Consider the following 20821-nt stretch of genomic DNA (forward strand, 5'->3'; position numbering starts at 1 on the left):
CTTGTGAATGCAACATAATAGAGAGTCAAACAAACTGTAATAGTGTAATGACATTTAAAAGGTGTCACATATGCCTCAGTTGATTTGAGACTCTAGAAAGATGATTATCTGTCAAATGTGTCAGGGTTTTTTTTCACAGAAACACACAGAGAGTGAAACAGAATGTTGAGCTCACCTCTTCAGGATGGTCGTACCAGGCTAATTTAAGCAGATATACTGATGCTTTGTGATGCAAGTGATTTGAGCGATCACATGCTTCTCACTCAGACTACATCTACATAAAGCCATCAAAATTTGAAGACATTTTTGTGTGAAAACGACTTCTGTTCATATTAGCAGGTTTCGCTGTCCACAGTGAAAACAGCTAAATTTCTTCTCCACCCTCTTTTCAGTTGGCAAACAGCAAATGTGCACCTCAGCTAACAACTGGTAAAGCATGAAACAGACAGTAAAACTGACCTAATCATTATTTCATCATTGTGACGTTATCTGGCAAAATCTGTTGTAATGTAACCAGCTGAAGGCCCAGACACACCAAACTGACATCAAAGAACTAGTGCTGATGAAGACCGACTGTTATTTTGCCTCACATTGCCTGTGTCTCGGCCCAAAGGTTGCACATAAACACACTGCAAAGACTTCAGCCAGTGGCCAACCAGCATGTACAATCTGCTCCTGTATAAGAGGAAATAACTCTCCATAGCAGAATCTATTGGTAGTCTGATTTCATCAGTGAAAAAGGGAAACTGGAAGACTGACACTATGGATTAAAGACATTAGTTAGCAAGTGAGCACATTAACAAGGCAACTTGATGTTGAAAGAACAAAAATGTGTACCCTGCTCTGGCAAACAACAACAAAACAAACAATTACTGTTTCTGCTAAAGAGCTCGATGGCTAAAGAATAATAATCTTATCTTATGTAACAAGTCTGCCTTTCGCACTTTGTTTACTTTCCTCACTTGCCTTTCTTTTCTTGTGCTCTGAGCTGAACTGCCAATCAGAGTGATGTCATTCATCAATGGGCTCTGCCATCTCCAACGCCAATTCAATACGCTGAATTGGCCAGAAAAAAGCCGACAAGGGCCGACTAGTGACAACCATGAAGACACACTACCAAAACCAGGGAAACAGACATTCGCACATGGCCTGATGCTGATTAACAGCGGACTATTGGCTTGGTGTGTCAGGGCCGTTAAAGCAAATGTACTCTCAGAGTCAAAATAGATAAGGATCTGTTTCATAAAACGTTACATGAAACATTATAGACGCCCTTCAAAAAACACTGAAGCTGTGGATTTCTCCTCAGCATTTGGTTTATATTTTGTTTAAGAGAAGCTGTAAGCTGTGAGCTCACTCATACTTTGTGTCTTTGCTTTCTCCTTTTTTTTCCACTCCACCCCTGGTCTAATTAGGATTGGCTTTGTAGGCTACACACATAAACACATACACACTCTCCTCTTTCAATTCCTACTGCCTGTACGAAGGTAAAAGTTAGGGACAGTTGACCGTGGCTGTTGTTTTTGGTCTCACCCCTCAAATGGGTGCCTGGCCACTATTACAAAACCAACTGTCCAAACCCCCTATCCATTCACACATCCTCCTATTTTCTATTTCTCTCTCTTTCTTCTCTGTCTCTTTCTCTTATACTCTGTTTATCTCTCCTTCTGTCACCCCTCCTGCCACTCCTTTTCTTTCAGTCCTCTCACTGTCCATCTGTCTTCTCCACTTTAACATTTCATTTCTCCTCTGCTCTCTTTCTCCTTTTTTCCTATCCCCTCTCCCTTGCCTCGCTTCATTCTTTCATCCCCCCCCCCCCCCCCCTCATCTTGGTTCTCCTCTTTGTTTCTCTTGATGATGCATTACTGGTCCACAACTATAGCACAGTTGCCATGACATACACACAGACACACTGAGCTGACAGCAACACTTTTCACTGACATCTCAGTACTGGCCAGCTGCTCCGCAATGATGATTAACACACATACACACACGTGCATCCTCGATGTGTCAGTATTTGTCAGATTATTCAGGAAGTGTTGGCTTGTCAGTTTGTACCAGACATGTAACGCTATGTGTTTGTGCCAAAGGTGTTAATTTTTCCAGTCTGGTGAGAAGGAGTGGAATTTCAAATATCATTTACACCTGATATTAAAGTGTGATCTGCATCTGGAAATACTTTACCATACGGTTAAATCCTGTTTCACACTAATGATGTTCCAGCCGATGGTGTGTCTGTTAAGCTGTTAAGTGCAGAAGGTTCATCTCTGACACTGTGCCAGTGAGGTATTTTTCAGCCTGTATTTATTTACATTTTGGCAAATTAGCATAAGTGAAGGGATGCTAAATTATTTATTAGCAGTTCATGTGACAACTAGAATTATAAGGAGCATGTTTTCTCTTATGATTTCTAAGCGAACATTTATCCACGATGAACATCACAAACCTGAGATGCAACATGTTCCAGTTCCATGTTGTCAAATACAGACACTTTGTCATGCCAATTGCTGTATAATGTCAATGCAGAATGCACCCTTTGGGGGGGATTATTCCATTGTGTTGGAGCTCTTTGTTTTGAGCCTGGACTGTGGGATGTTTAAGAGCAGTTGGTCAGACAATCTGAGTGATCTTGTTTCAGAGTGTTGGGTTATGAGTTCAGAAATATAAGAGGGTGGCATGGAGGGGCTTTGAATTTTATCATGAGGATCTTGAATTGAATCCTGAGGTGTACAGGAAGCCAATGTAAGTGAGCCAGAATGGGGGTAATACACTGTCTTTGTTTAGTGTTTGTTAAAAGCCTGGCTGCCGCATACTGAATCAACTAGTCGGGAAATTGTAGACTCAAACAAGACAATAAGGAGTTACAGTAATCCAGGCAGAAAGAGATAGAGGCACGGATGATGTGCTCCATGGTGCTCTTTGGCAAGGCTGAACTGATTTTGGCAATATTTGAGTTGCAAATAACAACACTGGTTTGACCATCACATTTCTCAATGTGATGGTCAGAATTGATTTTGATCCAACACAACACCAAGACTTCTCTCAGATGGTTTAAATTCCCCTCTAAATACACTGTAAACCCCAATTCATTCAGTGTAGCAGAATACAGTAACATAAAAGTTTTGAATACATCAGACACAAAATAATTGTGTCACATGACATTTGTCTGACAAGAATTTTATGTCAGTTAACATAACTTTTTTTGTCGTTGTTTGAGCATTTAGTTCTATGTCATATGAACATAAAATCATTGAGTGCACGTTTAAAAACATTTGGTGGAGTCATAGATGGATTGGGGTTGACAGTGTGATTGAGGTAAATAAGTATGTAACATGATGTAAATACCTCATGTGAGTGATATAAGTACAGATGGACATAAGTTTGCGTGTGTTTGTTTGACCCATTCTTCTACATTAAGACTTTCTCAGTCTTTATACTACGTCAGTTGCTCTTAGCATCAGATATTTCAACAGGTGGGTTTAATTTGGAGTCAATTCAAATCCTGGTGCGCTGATATAATTGCCAAAGAGTGCCTTTGGTGTTACTATCACACACCAAGGGGCATGACAAAGTGCTGGAATTTGATAATCTGAGAATGAGAATGGGCTGGAAGATAATGATATCCTTGGAAAATGTAAACCCAACACATTCTCACTCCAACCCCATCACATACAAGTTTGGTCATGGACTTTCCATGTCGAGATATGTCATACAAGGTACCCTGGGTGGTTTGGTTGTTGTGCTGTGTTATGTTACATGCATTGCCTGTTTTCAAAATACACTTCTGTTTTCCCAGGAAATGTACAGTTCACATACAGTCTCTTTCAAAATAAACGCACTGTGTTGGTACAACACATCTGGTTACATTTTGCCAACACACGCACATGGTTGGGTTTAGGAAAAAAGAACAGGGTTTTATGCCATATCATGCTGACGTGAAAGGATAGTTTTTTTTCATTGGTGTTTGGTGCCAGAAGTCACTGACCAAGTGCCGGTATTTGATGACTTCAGAGTGAGACTGGGTTGGTATTTCACAGTGAATCTAAACATAACAGTATCACGTTTGTTCAGGTTTGACTCAGTTGCGACTCTCAGTAGTACAGTTTTTGACACATATGGTTTCAATCATGTACTAAGAACTTAAAAGTACATGGCCTGCCTGTATGAGCTGTGTGTCACAGCCACTACTGCTGCTACTGTTTGGCTATATCAGTAACTGGACCAAATCAGCAGGCCACATTAACTACAATAAGTAATTTGGTGTTGTTGATTCACCTGTCCCTTTGACATCAGGCAGTGTTTTCACCTCCTTTCACATTTTATTCATGTGTAGTCTTAGTGCGTCTATCAAGCAGATAAGGACAAAGCCAAAAAACAGTATTATACATTAAAATAGACAAGTCAGTGTGGAAAATGAGTGAGTTGTGTATAATGATTTACCCAAATTCTTCCCAATGTCATCATTTTCCATCTCCCTGTGCCTCCCTGTCTTATTTCTCTCTGTGTCACTGTGATAATGATGACAGTAGTAATAAGAGCAGTTTAGAGAGCTAATCCTGCCATGCAGCAGAGGCCAAGAGCTCTCATGAAGACACACTCATCCCACTCAAAGTGAAAATCATACAAATGAATCATTCAAGCATCGCCATGTTGTTGCTGCAACTTGGTTTATTACGCTCCATGATCCTTATTAAAAATGGAAAAATACTGTAAAGCTCTAAGAATTCATTTTATGTCTTTGAATGAGAGTAGGGTGTTTAGACCTGCCGCACTGCAAAAGCTACACAACCAGTAATCCATCCCAGCAAAAGAGATACTAGTCTTTCCCATCAGTGTCATTGCCTTTATGACTGACTTTGAAATAAGGACTTGACTGCTGTGAGATTTGACTTAACTGGGACTTGACTCACTTAAGACTTTGCTTGACTTAAGACTTGAAGGATAGGTCAAGTCTTTCAACAAGTCTAAAGTAATTTAAGACACATCCAAGTCATGTTTTGAGTCTTTCAAAGCAAGTCTGCAGTGACTTGAAGACAAGTGTAAGCCAAGTCTTGAGGTTCATGCAGTGTTGATTTTGGCAACTATTTTAGATTTAATCTTAGTCTTGAGAACAAAATGGTTATTAGTTTTAGTCCCATTTTAGTCATTTTTATTCTTCATGGTTTTAGTCTAGTTTTAGTCAACAATGTTTTTTATCTATAAACTAATGCAGTTAGGCTAATTCATGTATCAGAAATTAGAATTAAGGTGACAGATTGTATACAAATTTCATTCAGACAATTTTTTACAACTTTTACAATTTTTTGATACCACAAATAACTATTCTGAGACAACTAGGATTTGTACCCATGTTCATTGTAAACTGGCTGATCGATTTCACTATTAAGAAGCAGAAAAATAACTTCTGCAACATGTTAGTCTGGAGGTTTAAACTTGTATCCTCTCACTGAGTTGGTGCTTAAAACTAAACTTTAATCTCTGTCAGAGAAAACTGATCTGAGCTCAGACTGTTTACTTACAACACAGCTACACTCACAGATAACTCAGCTTCCTACCTGCCTGTCAAACAGCACCAAACCATAAACCCAGACAGATGGGACCTGAGTGGAGTCCTGCCGGGATCAGCTGTGAGGTCCCGTGCCCAGTGGCTGCTTGCTCCGCTGCCGTTCAGCGGCTAACAAGCAGCACTTACACCGCTGTAACTAACAAACTCCACAAATCCATTCAGCAGCTCCACCATCCACAGTCAAACACACACAGCTGATTATTTACTGCTGAATTACAGCTCACAACTTGCACCAACAACTAACGCTGCCCCGATGCAAGTGTTTTTGCTGGCTAGCAAATCATCCTGGCGCAGACTGTTTACTGGAGTTTGCCAGCCTGTCACTCATGCAGCATTTGAAGATAATTAAGAGCACAGCAATTCTCTACCTATTTTTAGCTCGTCATCATCTCATTTTCACAGGAAATAAAGGTTGATGAAAAATTTTTGTCGTAATTTTCATCAATAAAATTAACACTGGTTTCATGAGACAAATCTGTGAGAGAAGGTCTTGACTCAAATCATTCAAGACACGTCTAGGGCCTAACTGAGTCTGATATTTCTCTGTGCATTGTATGTCATATTTTGTTAAATATCTATCTATGGCTCAGTGCCATTTTAAGTCTTGTTGACATGCAGAAGCGCCAAACGAGAGACAATTTGTACCTGGCCTCACAGTGCTGAATTTCCTCCTGCTTGTCCATGCATCCATACCCTCATTAATGAACAGGATATGGTCTCTATGCTGTCTTCTCATTTTCATGTTGGCTTTCATTTTGATGAGGAGGATGGGAAGTAGTGGGTTGGGTGTAAAGTATGCTTAGCTTTCACTATGCATGTGTGTGATAGTGTTGTGGCCCTTTTGGCTCAGGACGAGACAGATAACACTCCACCATGCAAACCTGCTTGAGCAGTTAACTGGGCTGACAGACCCCCCATGTTCTGCCATAATGACCTTCAGCTCAGACAGGCAGACACATAGATGGAGCAGAAATAGATGAGTCTCACTGTGATGTACAGATCAGAATACTGGGAGGCTGAGAGAGTGCTTTACAGTGACTTCATATTGAATAACTTTAATGGATGAACAGACGTTTTAAGTGGTTGAGTGATTTGAAGTGGTGTCTGAATTTCTCTACTGGCAGGCTTCTGCTTCTGGGCATACAGTATTATTGTATACATACTGTATTCACCAAACCCCTGGGGCATTCTCTATTGGCCTTAACAATTAATAAGCAAGGGTAAAGTGGTTATCATTACTTGCTGCCAGACTTTTTCTGTGTCATGTGGTTGTGATAAAACCTCAATATTCATAATGGAAGATTTATGTTATATCCACATCTGACCAGTTTTGTCAAAATCACCATTTTTACCACTACAGTAATCCCACTGAGTTACGGGGATCTATTGTCAAGGATTTATTGTTGTTCATTAGTCTGACATTGTAGGACTGACTTCATTGATCTTCACTGCAGGAGGTGACAATAGTGTATTATCGCATTCTGTGACTGTTTTTTAAATTAGATTAATGTGAATTTAATCTGTTCCTTATTTAGCATTAGAAGAAGTATTTTCTGTAGCTTTCAGTTGCATTTCACAGTCTTCTTCAGCATGACCTAACTATGGAACTTTGGTCAGGCAGTAACATGTTGCACCAGTTTTCATAAGGTGACAATGAGTTACAAGCCCTTTTTACACACAGATGACACTATAGGGCTGCTACAAAGTCTTTTTTTTATGCTGTCTTTGCATTTTTACACAGAACCAAATGACCGCGGCATCATGCCACTCTAGTGTGTGATTTTAGACAGCATGCCAGCATCCCAGAAGCAAAAGAAGCATGAGGGGTGTGACACATAACACAATAGCATCAGCCCCTAGTGTGACATGAAACATACACCACATATACCACGATAATAATGGTATAACTTGGCAATAACAATCATTTACCATCTCTATTATATGGCCACTGATCTTGTCCTCTGCTCGGAGGGTAAGGGTAAGCTCCTGGACCTCATTGTTTTCCCAATTTGTAGACATTTACAGCCACTGTTTCTCTTCTTTTAGTTAGCTGCTAACCGCAAACAGCTGCTTTTTAAATCTGCAGCAGTTGGTCGCACGCATAACGTAGTCAAAACGTCACACCCGTCCTGCCCATGGTCCCATCTTGCCAGCGGTTCCTTTAATACAGACACCGTTTTGGTACTGTTACTACCTCTCGTAGTGGCTTAAAGGCAAGACAATGCTGTCCCTCAATATGTGATCGTGCCTTATATACAGCACAGTGAGGCAGCATAATGACATTATACTCCCACCTTGAACAGGCAGGAGATGCCCTAAACTGTAGCCCCTTTTTACACTGAGTTTTCTTCATGAAAACTGAACATGACAAGGGCAAAGCTGCCCTTTTAACACATTCTGCTTCCCTCCTCTTCAGAGCTGTGTATCAAGCCTCAGTAAGTACAGAAATATGCTTTTAGTATCAAGTATCAAAAGACTGTTGAAAGTAAACTGAATGCTTGGTTAAATTCTTAAGTCTTATTCTTTGATCAGGCATTTTCTGATTTAATACTATATTTTATTAGGGCTGGGCAATAACAATTGAAATGCTAATCACAATAGAAACATTCCATCTCTGAGAAAATGTGAGACTTATACTGTTTAAGAACGTTCTTAATGTGCTCCTTCAGAGGGAACAGTTACAACAACCTTAAACATAAAAAGCTGTGGATTTGCAAGGTAACAAAACATGTGTGGCGATTTGGCTACTGAAAGTCCTGTTTGGCTATTCAGTGAATGACACTCGGGCTACTTAAAGTCTAAAATGAAACAGTTTAGCCACGTGTGTTGTTAAAGGTATACTATCCAGGAATTTTCTGAAAAACAATGTATAGACTCATACAGAAGTGATATCTCTTAATCATCACTTATGGCACAGAGACTGCCTAATTTATTTATTTTTTGCTTTGTGTGGGACGTTTGCTGGCAAAGAGTGCAGGTGAGTTTAGAACTTAATAAAAAGATAGCAACCAGGTGTCAAACTGCAAGCAAGACAAATCCAAGAGGAAACAACGATAATCATAAACACAGCTCCAAAAATTTCAAGTTGTCGGCTTTCACTTTTGCTTGTAATGCTGTTGACAAATAGTAGCTGATAATTCCTGCATAGTATATATTTGACTCAAAACGCCAAAAACGTACCAACAGGGGCGGACTGGCCATCTGGAGGTTCTGGAGAATCACAGAACAGCCGGTACTCCAGGACGGCCAGCGGCTGCCACGCAGTCATCACCGTTTTTTTTTGTTTTTTTTCTTCCTGATAATCTACTGTTCCACGTCCAGTCCATAGGTGGCAGCCTTTAAATTGGATGCCAGCTGGCCCATAGATATCTATGAGCCGGCCGGCCGCCAATCAAATTGAAGAAGAAGGAAGCTCATACCGTATGCGCACCGGTTGTTGTGGGCTGGGCCGAGTCAAAGTCCAGGGCTGATTTTTAGTCCCAGTCCGCCCCTGCGTACCAAGAAAGATCTGGAATACCACAAACTAAGTTAATCACCTCACAACATCATTACCAAAGTTTGTATAAATAATGGATGTAGCTACAATGACATCACCCATTGGTTGAGTGAGAGTCTCTCTCCATGGGATATTTAAAAATTGCGGGTTTGTGCATTTAGTCCTTCTCAGACAAGCTCGGGGATTTAGTGTTGCGTTGGACCGATGCTACGCAACCCTTTTCTTTTCTCCGAGTGAGGATTAGAATATATGCAGTTCACATGACCTGCCCAAAATGAATACATATAAACACTTGAAGATCCACTCATTACTAAAAGTGTATGTCATATAAAAACTGAAGTAATGGTCATTGATTGAGTCAGGTCATCAGCTCGTGCATTGAGTAACATTACGAGTTAATGTTCCACTTTAAAACTCTCGGCAGTTGAGTGAATTAAGTTATTTTTTTTCTCTGACTCCGGCTGCTGCGAGAGGCAGCAAAACATCCTTATATTTTATAGTTACAGTCTAATAATTAAACTTTCCACAATATGAACAGCGGTTTCCACCTCAAAACCAGCCACAACTCAGCCCTGAGCGAAGTGACCGTCCGCTACTGACCAGTCAACAGACTGCAGTGTTCACAGCTCCACCTTTTAGTACCAGATCTGTGTGCTAGGTACCCCAACAGAAGGCTAAGGGCTACCTATAATGATAATGGTTAGGAACAGTTCCGTTGGTACCATCCACAACTTTTTGTAGTGGAAACGGAAAAAAGGCGTACCGAACTGAACTGTACTGTACCGTACTGCGTAGTGGAAACGAGGCTTTAGACTGTGGTGACGCCTCACAGACAGCCTGTCACTCAATCTGCCCCGTCGTTAACTATGCATAACTTTAAGCCTTAAAGGGACAGTTCGACATTTTGGCAAATTCGCCTATTGCCGTAATCCCTATAGTCATATGGGTAGGTACGTTACCTTTAATTGTCAGTGCCTGCTGTTCTGAGATCAGTGGAGCAGAGCTGGCCGCTGAAATGGAGGTGAATGGTACAGCCCCTTCTCTCCCTCAAAACTAATCAAATACACCATCAAATGACTCCAAAACGCTCTTGTGGACAACACATGGCTTGCGCATTCCCCACGCTATGAAATAATAATGTATAATTAAGTAACATTACAACACATGAAGCAAATACTCGGAACTACTTTCTTGAGTAAACCACTGGGCGGAGTGACACAGTGCACAGCTGAGACAGTGCCATTGTTATTGCTTATAGCCATTTACGGTATCGTCAGCTGGACGTACCGGAAGGTTTGAGGAAAGTTTAGAAGTGTTTTTGTAAATCATGGTTTACACATGTATTGTAAAAGGTTGCAGTAACAAGCCGAAGACATGGAGCAAAGTGAAGTTTCACGTAGTTCCAACCAGTAATACGGACAGGATGAAACAATGGCTATTTGTGCTGGACATCGACCCCAACACGCCTGTGGAAATGGTCCGGAAAATGTTTGTGTGCTCCTGCCATTTTTTACCGGAGGACTACAGTGAAAGGATGGAGCGCAGAAGCTCAGGAATGGTTCAAACGCTTTTCTTGAAAGATACTGTCATACCATCTGTCGGCATCACAAAACGAGCAGACGTGGTAAGTGATCGTTGTGTATTTTGCTCAGCAATCTCTCTGCTGTAACGTTACCTCCATGTTGAGTAACATTAGCCTACAACCCAAGCATGGTAAATAAGGCTAAAATGCAAATGTTGTTGTGGTTATGTTATGGATAAGTGCTTGCCCAGAGCATATAGTGAAGTGACTGGCATTACTTCTCATTGTTGGGAATAAACAGACTGCTAGGGAACATTTTATGTTGTTGTTCCTTCAGGAGTTGTGGTGATTTATGAGTGTGGAGTTAGCATGTTCTCCCCGTGTTCCGGTGATTATTTTGAGGCGTACTCTATATTTATATTGCACAGGTGTACCTAATAAAGTGGCCAGTAAGCCCCACATTTACACCACCGGCTCTGGGTCTCCCCTCAGCCCCTGGTTGCTCGGCAGCCTCAGCCTCTCTTCTTGCTCTCTCTTCTTCCAAAACCTGTAACTCTTCCTCTGTATATTCTGGCTTCTTCTCAACAAACTTGTTGTTTTGATGACGGGAGTAACTGCACTAAACATACGCTGTTTGAAATCACTCCGCCCAGCAAGTACTGTATGTCTGGAATGTAGTTCCGGCTGTGCATTTGGCTTCAAAACAACTCTGTCTCGTAATATTACATTATTATTTCATAGCGTGGTGAATGTGTAAGCTACAAGTTGTCCACAAGAGCGTTTTGGAGTCATTTGATGTTGTATTTGATTAGTTTTGAGGGAGAGAAGGGGCTGTACCGTTCACCTCCATTCTGTGCGCTAAGCAGCGGGCAGCTCTGCTCCACCGATCTCAGAACAACAGGCACTGACAATTAAAGGTAATGTACCTACCCATAGGGATTACGGCAATAGTTGAATTTGCCAAAATGTCGAACTATCCCTTTAATAAAATGTAAACAGGTGAGTTTTATAAAAAATGTAGCCCATACAGTATCATGAATGTTGATATTAGCTATAGAGACCAACATTGTTTTTATGTACCAGACTGTAAACATGTTTATTTCTGCTGTAAAGTTGGACATTTTAAGGTGGGGATTTTTAGCCTCTGGAGCTAGCCTCAAGTGGGCGTTTGATGAACTGTAGTTTTTTGCCCTTCTGTATTGGCTTCATTTTTCAGCCTCAGAGACTGTCATTTTGATCATCATCCAATAAGGCATACAGAGTGAACATGCACAATTTCAAACACCAGTAATTAGACCCATACACTGCAACAAAGAGCGAGGCAGAAAGATTCCTGCAACATAAAAAAAAATGCTATTTGCAGTGGTTAAACATATCACACAATACGCTGTCAAAAATTTTAACTGATAAACTTACTGATAAACTTACTGACCTGACCTGAAATTCCCTGGCTATAAACATTTACACTAACACCCGGGCCACTCTGCCTCCACGAGCAGAGTCAGTCACGGCTTAGCTGCTGCTTAGCTGCAAAACATCAAGGGAATGGGAGGCGTGACATTTTTCTCTGCGTGAGGTACACGGTTTCAGCAAAAATGGTCTTTGAAAATGGTCTTTTGATGATCATGTTGACATCATACCACATTTTACTACAGTTTAAATGTCTATCTGTCAAAGACATGAAAGACATGTCTCCGTTTTAAAATATAGCCCTCTGACAATGTTTTTGTGGACAGAATCCCTTAATTTGTCGTTATCAGGCTTTTATTTTGAAATGTTGTTTTGATGGTCTTGTTGACAATGGAGTGGCTTGTACAGCTCCAGAAATGAGAGAAGTATTGGCTTTTAATTGTGAAAATACAGTCAATACAGCAGCAGGCAGCTTCACAGCAGCAACACTGTCTGTGTCAACACTGCACGCATGTGAGCTGCAGCAGTTCAGTAAGGTAGCTGTAATGCACTGCTCATGCAGGCAGTGTGGCCTGGGCGTAAGAAATTTACAATGACCTTTACTGACAAGAAGGATTTTCTTTTTCTTTTTTTGTATACATATTTATTGTTTTAGTTTTTTCTTTGCAGCTCATATAACTTCATGCTCTAAATCTACTACTACTACTACTGCTAATGGAGAATTTTAAGCTTAACCAAATCATTAAGGTCAACAGAAATACTGACTACTGATACTGACCGATTTTTTTTGTGAAATTTGTGTATCAATATGGACTGATAAGAAAAAATATATAATTAAAATTGTATGTCATTTTTGTTAGCCCTAAATTTTATTTAGCCAAAGTTATCACTGATGCAACGAAACCATAGACTGTATAAAATAACGGATTTAAACCAACGAGTTAGAAAAACATCCCCCCCCCCCCCCCCCCCCCACAGTTGTCATGAAAGGGGAAATTAACTATAGAGACCAAAACCATTTTTTGTACCAGGCTGTAAACATGTTTATTTCTGCTCTAAAGTTGGGCATTTTAACATGGGGGTCTATGGGAATTGACTTATCAATTTACGGAGCCAGCCTCAAGTGGACAGTCAGTGAACTGCAGTTTTTGGCGCTTCCGCATTGGTCTCACTCGTCTCCCCTGGAGGTTGGGGCTTGAACAAAACATACAAACTAGGGTTTTTTTTTTTTTAAAAAGTACGGTTTTAGCATCAGTACTGAAACTCATGTATCATTGACACCAATGTAGAACCCTTTCCAACAACGCTCAAGACCCTCTCTTCTTCTTTCCCTGCTGTACTAAGCCTTGCTCCTTCTTGCTTTTCCTCTCAGTTGATGCTTCAGCCAGCCAATCAGGCCACTCGGCTGCTAACGCTAGGAAACGCTTCACCTTGCAGGGACTTTCCAACAGGAGGTCTCTTCCAGCAGGTAACAGCACAACGCGTCACTTAACTTGATCATCACCATCGCTGGCATCTTTGTCAACACCATTGCCCTCGTCGCCTGTTCTTTTTTCTCTTCATCTGCCTGTCATCATCATCTTCATCATAATGATAATCATCATCATCGTGAACAGCCACAGCATCTACCCTGCTTCTGTCCTTCAGTCTCCACTTTCCACTCACATAACAGCTGCTTTTTCTCTTCTTTTGATAGGTCAAATGTTATATAAATTTCTGTGCTGGTGTGTATCTGGTTGATGCATCCCAGCACCTGCAGTGTGTCAGCATAATAAGGGCCACATATGGCTTTACTCCCTTTCATCTGCTTTTATCTGTTCATGTCAGTATCCTCTGCATCTGCCCGTACTACAAGAAAACTGTGATTCAGGAAAGAAAGGTACTAGTGCTCTTAAAGAGACAGCATTTGAAGACAGGAAGACAGCAGGAGATAGACAGAAAGAGAGAGAACCTATCTGAGTCCCGGCAGTGGTGACACCACAGCAAGGCTAAATTCTGCGGCGCAGCTCTGCACTAAATGTCACCCTCTAATATTCAAGCCCTCTTGACATTTGGAAGCGTATTAACATTTTTAGAGGAGGATGGGCCTTGATTCCAAGTTCTGCTTTCCACGTTGCAGCAGTTCGGCCAGTCTTTGGGCCACACATGTCCCTAATGAGACGGAGGGATGATACTGTGTAGAAATGTGTTCCTCCAACTACAAATGAAAATTTGCTAGAAAATGTCCAGTTGTAGCCTTGATTTACCTTTAAATGCAGAGAGAACCAGGCCATTATTGTGATCAGACTTATTTTTAGAAAAAGGCCTTTGTAACTGATTTCCTGTGTTATGGATATATTTGGTCATATATCAGTAAGAAGCCTCTTATCTGCTCCTGTTTTAATTAGTTGTTTCTGCTGTTTCCTGTTAATGCAAATTCAGCACTTTCTTCATGTGTGTTCATTGTCTTAATAAATTTGCTCTAGAGTACATTTCCACACCACAAATTTTATCAGTATAACAGCAGAGTTATGTCATTCTGTGTTGATCTGGGTTTCTCTATAAATAGTAGCCCTCATTTATCAATCTAACAAACAAACCAGAGCAGATCCAAGTTTAGAAGTCATCTCGCGATAGCCTTTGCGTGATATTCATGAAACATTCATATCTCATAAATCACAGCGTAGGAATGATTGGGCGTTGATAAATGTGGCAGCTGAAAACATTCATCATTTACATATCCCAGCCCAATGTATTCTGGGTTTAGAGGCCTCACCCTGAGAGTTTACGACATGGAGAGACATAATACGGCCAAGAAAAGAAACTTCTCTGAGCTAGAAATGGAAACGCTGACGTCCCAGGTCCAATTTAACCAACTGGTTCTATTCGACAGCCTGAAAAGTGGCATCAAAAGAAGTTGGAAACACAGTATTGGAAAGAAATCATTGTTGAGGTCAACAGCGTTGCAGTGGACAACTGAAATCCAGCTGAGGTTGGAATATTAAATTTAAACATCCATAATATATACCAACCTAAAATCTACATATATTTATAATTATAGATTTTATTTTATATTATATCGTAACGATAGTGAATATTCATATAAAAGCTTATAACTGACTCAGACTCAGTGTGTGGCTGCATGTACTGGGTCGGCTTCCATTTCAGGTATATCAGATGACAGAGAAGGCAACAGTTCATTTCTGATTCCCCATTTCAGGGGGTCGAATAAAGGCATAATGCTAAAAAATAGCCTGTAAAAGAAAAGAAATAACGTTTTCATCCACAAATGTATTGCAGTCAGTTGTCTTTTTTTGTTTGCTGATAAGCTGCTATTAAATAAACACGATACTTCCTGCACTTATGTTTCACATTAAAAGCTTCCTACCTGCTCAGAGGGCATAATTTCTTTTGGAGGGTGTTTAACATGACATCTGCAGAATGGTTGAGTTTGACTTTAGGGCAACACCACATCTAAGAATAAGAACAACATTTATCTTGTAAAAGTAAAACTCAGAGCAGCAAATTGGTGAGTATGACATGACTCTGTTGTTGTACAGATGGAATTAATGTAAATATAAAGGAGGCAGACATCATGGCCAAAAGTATGTGGACATCCCTAGTTTTTACAATTTCAGTAGGAAGAACTCAACGGGCCTGTGCAGAGCCCTGACCTCAAGCCTATCCAACACTTTTTGGATGAACTGGAGCACCAACTGTGAGCCAGGTCTTATCACCTAACATTTCTGTTGGACCTCTTCTAGAAAAAGAGTTTCCTTTTGTTTCTTTAAGAATGAATTCCTGACAGCATCATGTATTGGTGGAGTTTGGCTGTCAATGACCAGAGCTCAGGCATTGCAAATTTCTTTAACTGAATCCTAACCCTAAACCCAAATCCAAAGTATGAACTCATCTCTTGGTCGTTGTACAGTAAGTACAATAGCTACACACTCCTCAGCACCTCTTTGAACAATCACTGTGCTGTCTGCTCCATGAGATGGAAATCGATGGTGAGTCGATGGCAGGAGTCCTCCATTTGAATAGATCATCATTAACAGCAGTGTTCTCTGCAGCCTCCTGTGCCTCGCCGCTGCATATGTCCACGCAATGAGCCCAACATGTTAGATCACTGAAGAAATAACGCTGGAATGAAGGGCCACTCTGTCTGTTCTGTCCTGTGTCCATGGTTGGCTGTTTCTTTAAGTTAACACAGCATTCCAGCTCCGGAGTGAGAAGGAGGTGGTGTTCAACCTGCAGCTTTACAGCTGCTCATTTATATTGAAGTCAGTAGGTAGCAGGCATGTCAATTAATGGACAATTTCCTTTAAAATAAGTCAAATCAAGGAAGGATCCTTGAACACCTGAATTTCAAGGAGGCTACGTCATCCAGTCCCATCAAAGGACTGTTCCTATGTAAAGGATCCTTTGAATTCTACAGAGGACCAGTTCTTTCCTTTACATAATTTTCAGGGATGTATGTGTGTATCCTCAGTGGGAATGAAGTACCCACAATTCTTTGTGCACAATTGGAATTGAAGACAGGCCTTTTCAGTGACCCTGAGATGAGGTTAAAACTCCTGTTAAAATTATTTTTTTTCTTACATCATTTCATGCATTTCTGCTTCCTCCTTCCATTTGCTTGAACTGTTGTTGTTGTTGTTGTTGTTATTATTATTATCATTATTATAAAGAAGTAGTTGCATTGGTAGTATTTATGATTTTATGGAGAGGTTAAAAGCCTTTTTTTATGTGAAGATGGATGTCTAGAAATGGGGTGTTAAGAATGCTGAAACCAGTAACCTCTTCCCTTCTTTTCATCTCTTTCACACTGTCACCTTGTTCTTTCATTCATTTGAACCCTCTGTAACACTCCATCTCTCTGTCCATCCTCCTCTGCTTCTTCATTTCTTTTACCTTTCCCTCTCTTTACTCCATTTTGCTCTTTCTGTCTGTCCTTCCTGGTCGGTCTCTCCACGTCTCCTCCTAATCCATGACCCTCTCCGTCTATAGAGCCTGCTGCTAAGGAGGCAGAGGTCACCCGCCGCTTCTCTCTCACCTCCTCTCTTGCCTCCTCTTCCTCCTCCTCTTTTGCTACACGGCGCACTAAAGGTACCAGATTAACTGTCCAAAGTCTTTTCACCTTTACAGTTTTCTCAATTTTTTTTTTTTATTATTATTTTACTGCTGTTACACTCAAATGTCATTTTCTATTCTGTTAACATTCACTACTCTTACATACACACATCAAACTAATGAATGTGGTATTGTAGAGATAGCTCAATCAGGCTGAGTTGAGTTCAACACATTTTTCATTAAGATATAGTGACTCAAAATGCGTTCTACCAAACAGTTCTACCAACGTAATGTCACTTCACATGACCTATTTACGTCACTAATGTAGCATGCTACACATACTAGCATAGTACGTTGTCATTAGAATAACTCCACTGACTTTCATTTTCACATGGGAAACCAATAGTGGACTCCCGGTTGAAAGGCCAGAGTTTGTTAGGTCCGTTTCCATCAAGCAGTCCTATACTGTTCCGTTCAGTTCAGTATATTTTTCCGTTTCCACTGTGAGAAGTTGTGGATGATACCAATGAAACCATTCCTTACTGTCCTTATTTTTGGTCACCCCTCTGTTGGGGTACCTAGCACACAGATCTGGTACTAAAAGGTGGAACTAAAAACACTAGTCTGCTGATTGGTCAGTACAGGATGGTCACTCTTATCCAGGGCTGACTTTTGGCTGGTTTTGAAACCTTTGTCACCACTGTTCATACTGTGGCAAGTTTTGCACACATTAATAAACTATGACTATAAAATGAAAGGATGTTTTGCTGCCTCTAGCAGCAGCTGTACATTAGTCTGAGAAAGAAATAAGTCACTGGGCCGTCTGCTGGCAACTTTTAATGTGGAACGTTTACTTGTCACGTTTCTCAGTTGACAACGTGTATGCATTAACACGCCTTAAATTTCAATATGACAACTTTAACCATTCCATTCGTTTTCAATGTCTCTCTTGGATGACATACAATTTTAGTAATGACTGGAACTTCAAGTGTTTAAAATTATAATATATAATAAAATATATTAATTTTGACTGGATTATGTTAACTACATATATTTTAATCTTCACTTGGAGAAAAAAAAAAGTGTCACAGAGTGTCATTCCTGTGGGCTCAGGCAAACTAAACCCCTGCGCTTGCCTGAGAAGGACTGAATTCACAGACTCACAATTTTTAAATATCCCATCAAGAGAGACTCTAATTCTTGACTGATCGGTTTTATTCTGAAAATATTGGTGAGCAACCTTGTTACGTGGATAATAAACGAGGTGCAGTCTTCCCTTTGTGTCACGAGTGATGAGGAAATACAGCAAATGCTGGATGGACCAGTGAGTTACAACGACCCACCGACGTTTAAGAGTACTGTTTGCGGTGGAAACGCTAGACGAGGGTCTGAGGTCTAGGTACTATGTCTGAAGGGTTATGTTTGGTTTCAAAGGTACCATATTGAAAGTGTTTGGTGGAAATGGGGCCGTCTGGTGCGTGTCATTATACTGCCACAAAAGTTGCCTCTGCGTGTTGGTATGTGACTCAGAAATCACGGACAAAGAGGCACTATTTGATGAGTTCACAGTGAGAATGAGCTGGTGGCTTTTGTTTCTTTGTGTTATGCAGACCAGGGGAGCCAGAATGGTCGTATTTAAGGGCAAACTGCTGTACACTGAAATCCATTTATAAGTCACTCTGATGTGATTTCTGACTTATTGTGATTTCGGTTAGACTTTAAAGACAACACATACACACATAATTTACATACGTGTAGGATAAGGTTTATACAATGTAAGTAGGATAAATGCTAACAAATGATGTATAGAGTATGTAACAGGTGTCGTGGATAGGCATAATGGAAGACATAAAACATTTTAAAAGCCTTCTGGACTCTCCCATCTACAATTCTGCCCCCTCAGCAATGCGGAACAGCACTGTGTGATTTACATGTTTTTCCCCAAATGCATATGAATACGTCATCTTAACATGACATTACATTTTCAAATCATTAAACACATTACTCTGTCAAGAGCTATTAAATTTTACCAGAAAACATTTAACAAACAGCATATTTCAATAGTATATATCCTAAAAATCATGAAAAACTACATTCAAAAAGGAAAACAATGCCACCCTGTGACTGAAATACAACAATGCTTGCGGTGGAGTGGCTGAACAGAATCAACAAAATTTCTAATTTAACAAAGGAAAACACATACCTTCAGAAGACATACATTTTTTAAAGGCTTTTTTAAAGGCCCATCTGCACTTCTGCCCCTAAAACATGCAAAATAATTATGTTTACAAAAGGGATTACAAGCTTCGCTGCTTTGGTCACACGACATGAAGGGACTGCCATAATGCAAATCTCGGCAAATTAAGTAGAGTGGCATCGATTAAAAACGTCTCTAAAACTTAAATAAGTGGGGAAAAACAACACGAAAATGACTGATAATGTAACAGTATTCAACTTTAAACACTGTTTATCAAAGGTTACAACCCAAATGGCTCATATTCCAAAGAAAACAGTATAATATAGTGGCAGCATTCTACACAAAACTTACCCTCAGCAATGCGATATGGCACTGTGAGTGGTAGAAGGGAGGGGCTACAGAAGCAAAGGAGGTATGGAAGAGGCAGAATGCAGGGAGGTAGTTTAAAGAAAAATAATAATAAAATGACAGTAAATAAAAATAACTCATAGAGATAAAATTGACAAACACTCAAAATGATTAAATTAAATGACAAATAAGTTTCAGAAACACATTTTGGAAATAATGATTAATAAAGTGCATTTTTGAAAATGTGAAAATTGTGCCTAAATATGTACAGAGTGGGATCATAAAAACAACAACACAATTTTCTTACCTCCCTCGTATTTACTGCTCTCTTGAAATGTATGAGATGCATAGAGAAAATCAAGCCTTTGATGAGAATGAAAACAATGTTAAAGGGGAAAAAGCTACAAATGAGTGGACATACATATTCTTTTTAAAAAGCCATGGTAAGGAAATACGAATTTTGATAAGCTGACATTTAGAGCATAGGGTGGCATTCAAAGTGGCAGTAGAAGTGCAATTTACTGTGGGAATATAGATGAGAAGTTCATTTTAAACCAGGCAGAGGCAGGGGAGGAATTAGAAACACCAGAAGAGAGCCAATGAACTTCTCCCTCAAACTATTTCTACTCAGTCTGTTCTCTGCTTTCATTGTATTTCTTTTTTCCCCTCATGCAGTCAGCAGTGTTTCAATAACGTGCGACCAATAAGAACACCGGGGGTCACATTGACTGTAAAGTACTCAGTGAGGTTGGAAATGTGGCTGTAGCTTTTTAGACTCTGATTTTAATTATCATCCACCTTGTGCATTAATATCAGGGCAAAGTATCATACTTTACTGGTAAAATACACAGCAGCATGACTGTGCTACATGTATGCCACAACACCATTTTATACGTGTTTGTGTCATGCAGATTTACTAAACCATAGGTGTCAATGGAGGGATTCCCTTCCCTAAGCTTAGCCTAGGCGTGGGCAATATATTGAATATACTTGATGTATTGTGGCTTGTTCCACATGGGATGTATACAGTGGTGTGAAAAAGTGTTTGCCCCCTTCCTGATTTCTTACTTTTTTGCATGTTTTCCACACTTAAATGTTTCAGATCATCAAACAAATTTAAACATTAGTCAAAGATAACACAAGTAAACACAAAATGCAGTTTTTAAATGAAGGGTTTTATTAATGAGGAAGAAAAAAATCCAAAGCTACATGGCCCTGTGTGAAAAAGTG

The 20821-nt window shown here is 40.1% G+C and overlaps 1 protein-coding gene across 1 annotated transcript in view; it reads left to right on the forward strand.

Annotated features, from left to right (window-relative positions):
- mcf2l2 (MCF.2 cell line derived transforming sequence-like 2) overlaps window positions 1-20821 on the forward strand; it is a 240879-nt gene that overhangs the window by 198764 nt on the left and 21294 nt on the right. The window contains exons 28-29 of the mRNA XM_050055717.1: window positions 13367-13462; window positions 16984-17082. Coding sequence (XP_049911674.1) covers window positions 13367-13462; window positions 16984-17082 — 195 coding nt within the window. The remainder of the gene's footprint in view (window positions 1-13366; window positions 13463-16983; window positions 17083-20821) is intronic.

The sequence above is a fragment of the Epinephelus moara genome, chromosome 10, assembly GCF_006386435.1.
Source record: "Epinephelus moara isolate mb chromosome 10, YSFRI_EMoa_1.0, whole genome shotgun sequence".
NCBI lineage: Eukaryota > Metazoa > Chordata > Actinopteri > Perciformes > Serranidae > Epinephelus > Epinephelus moara.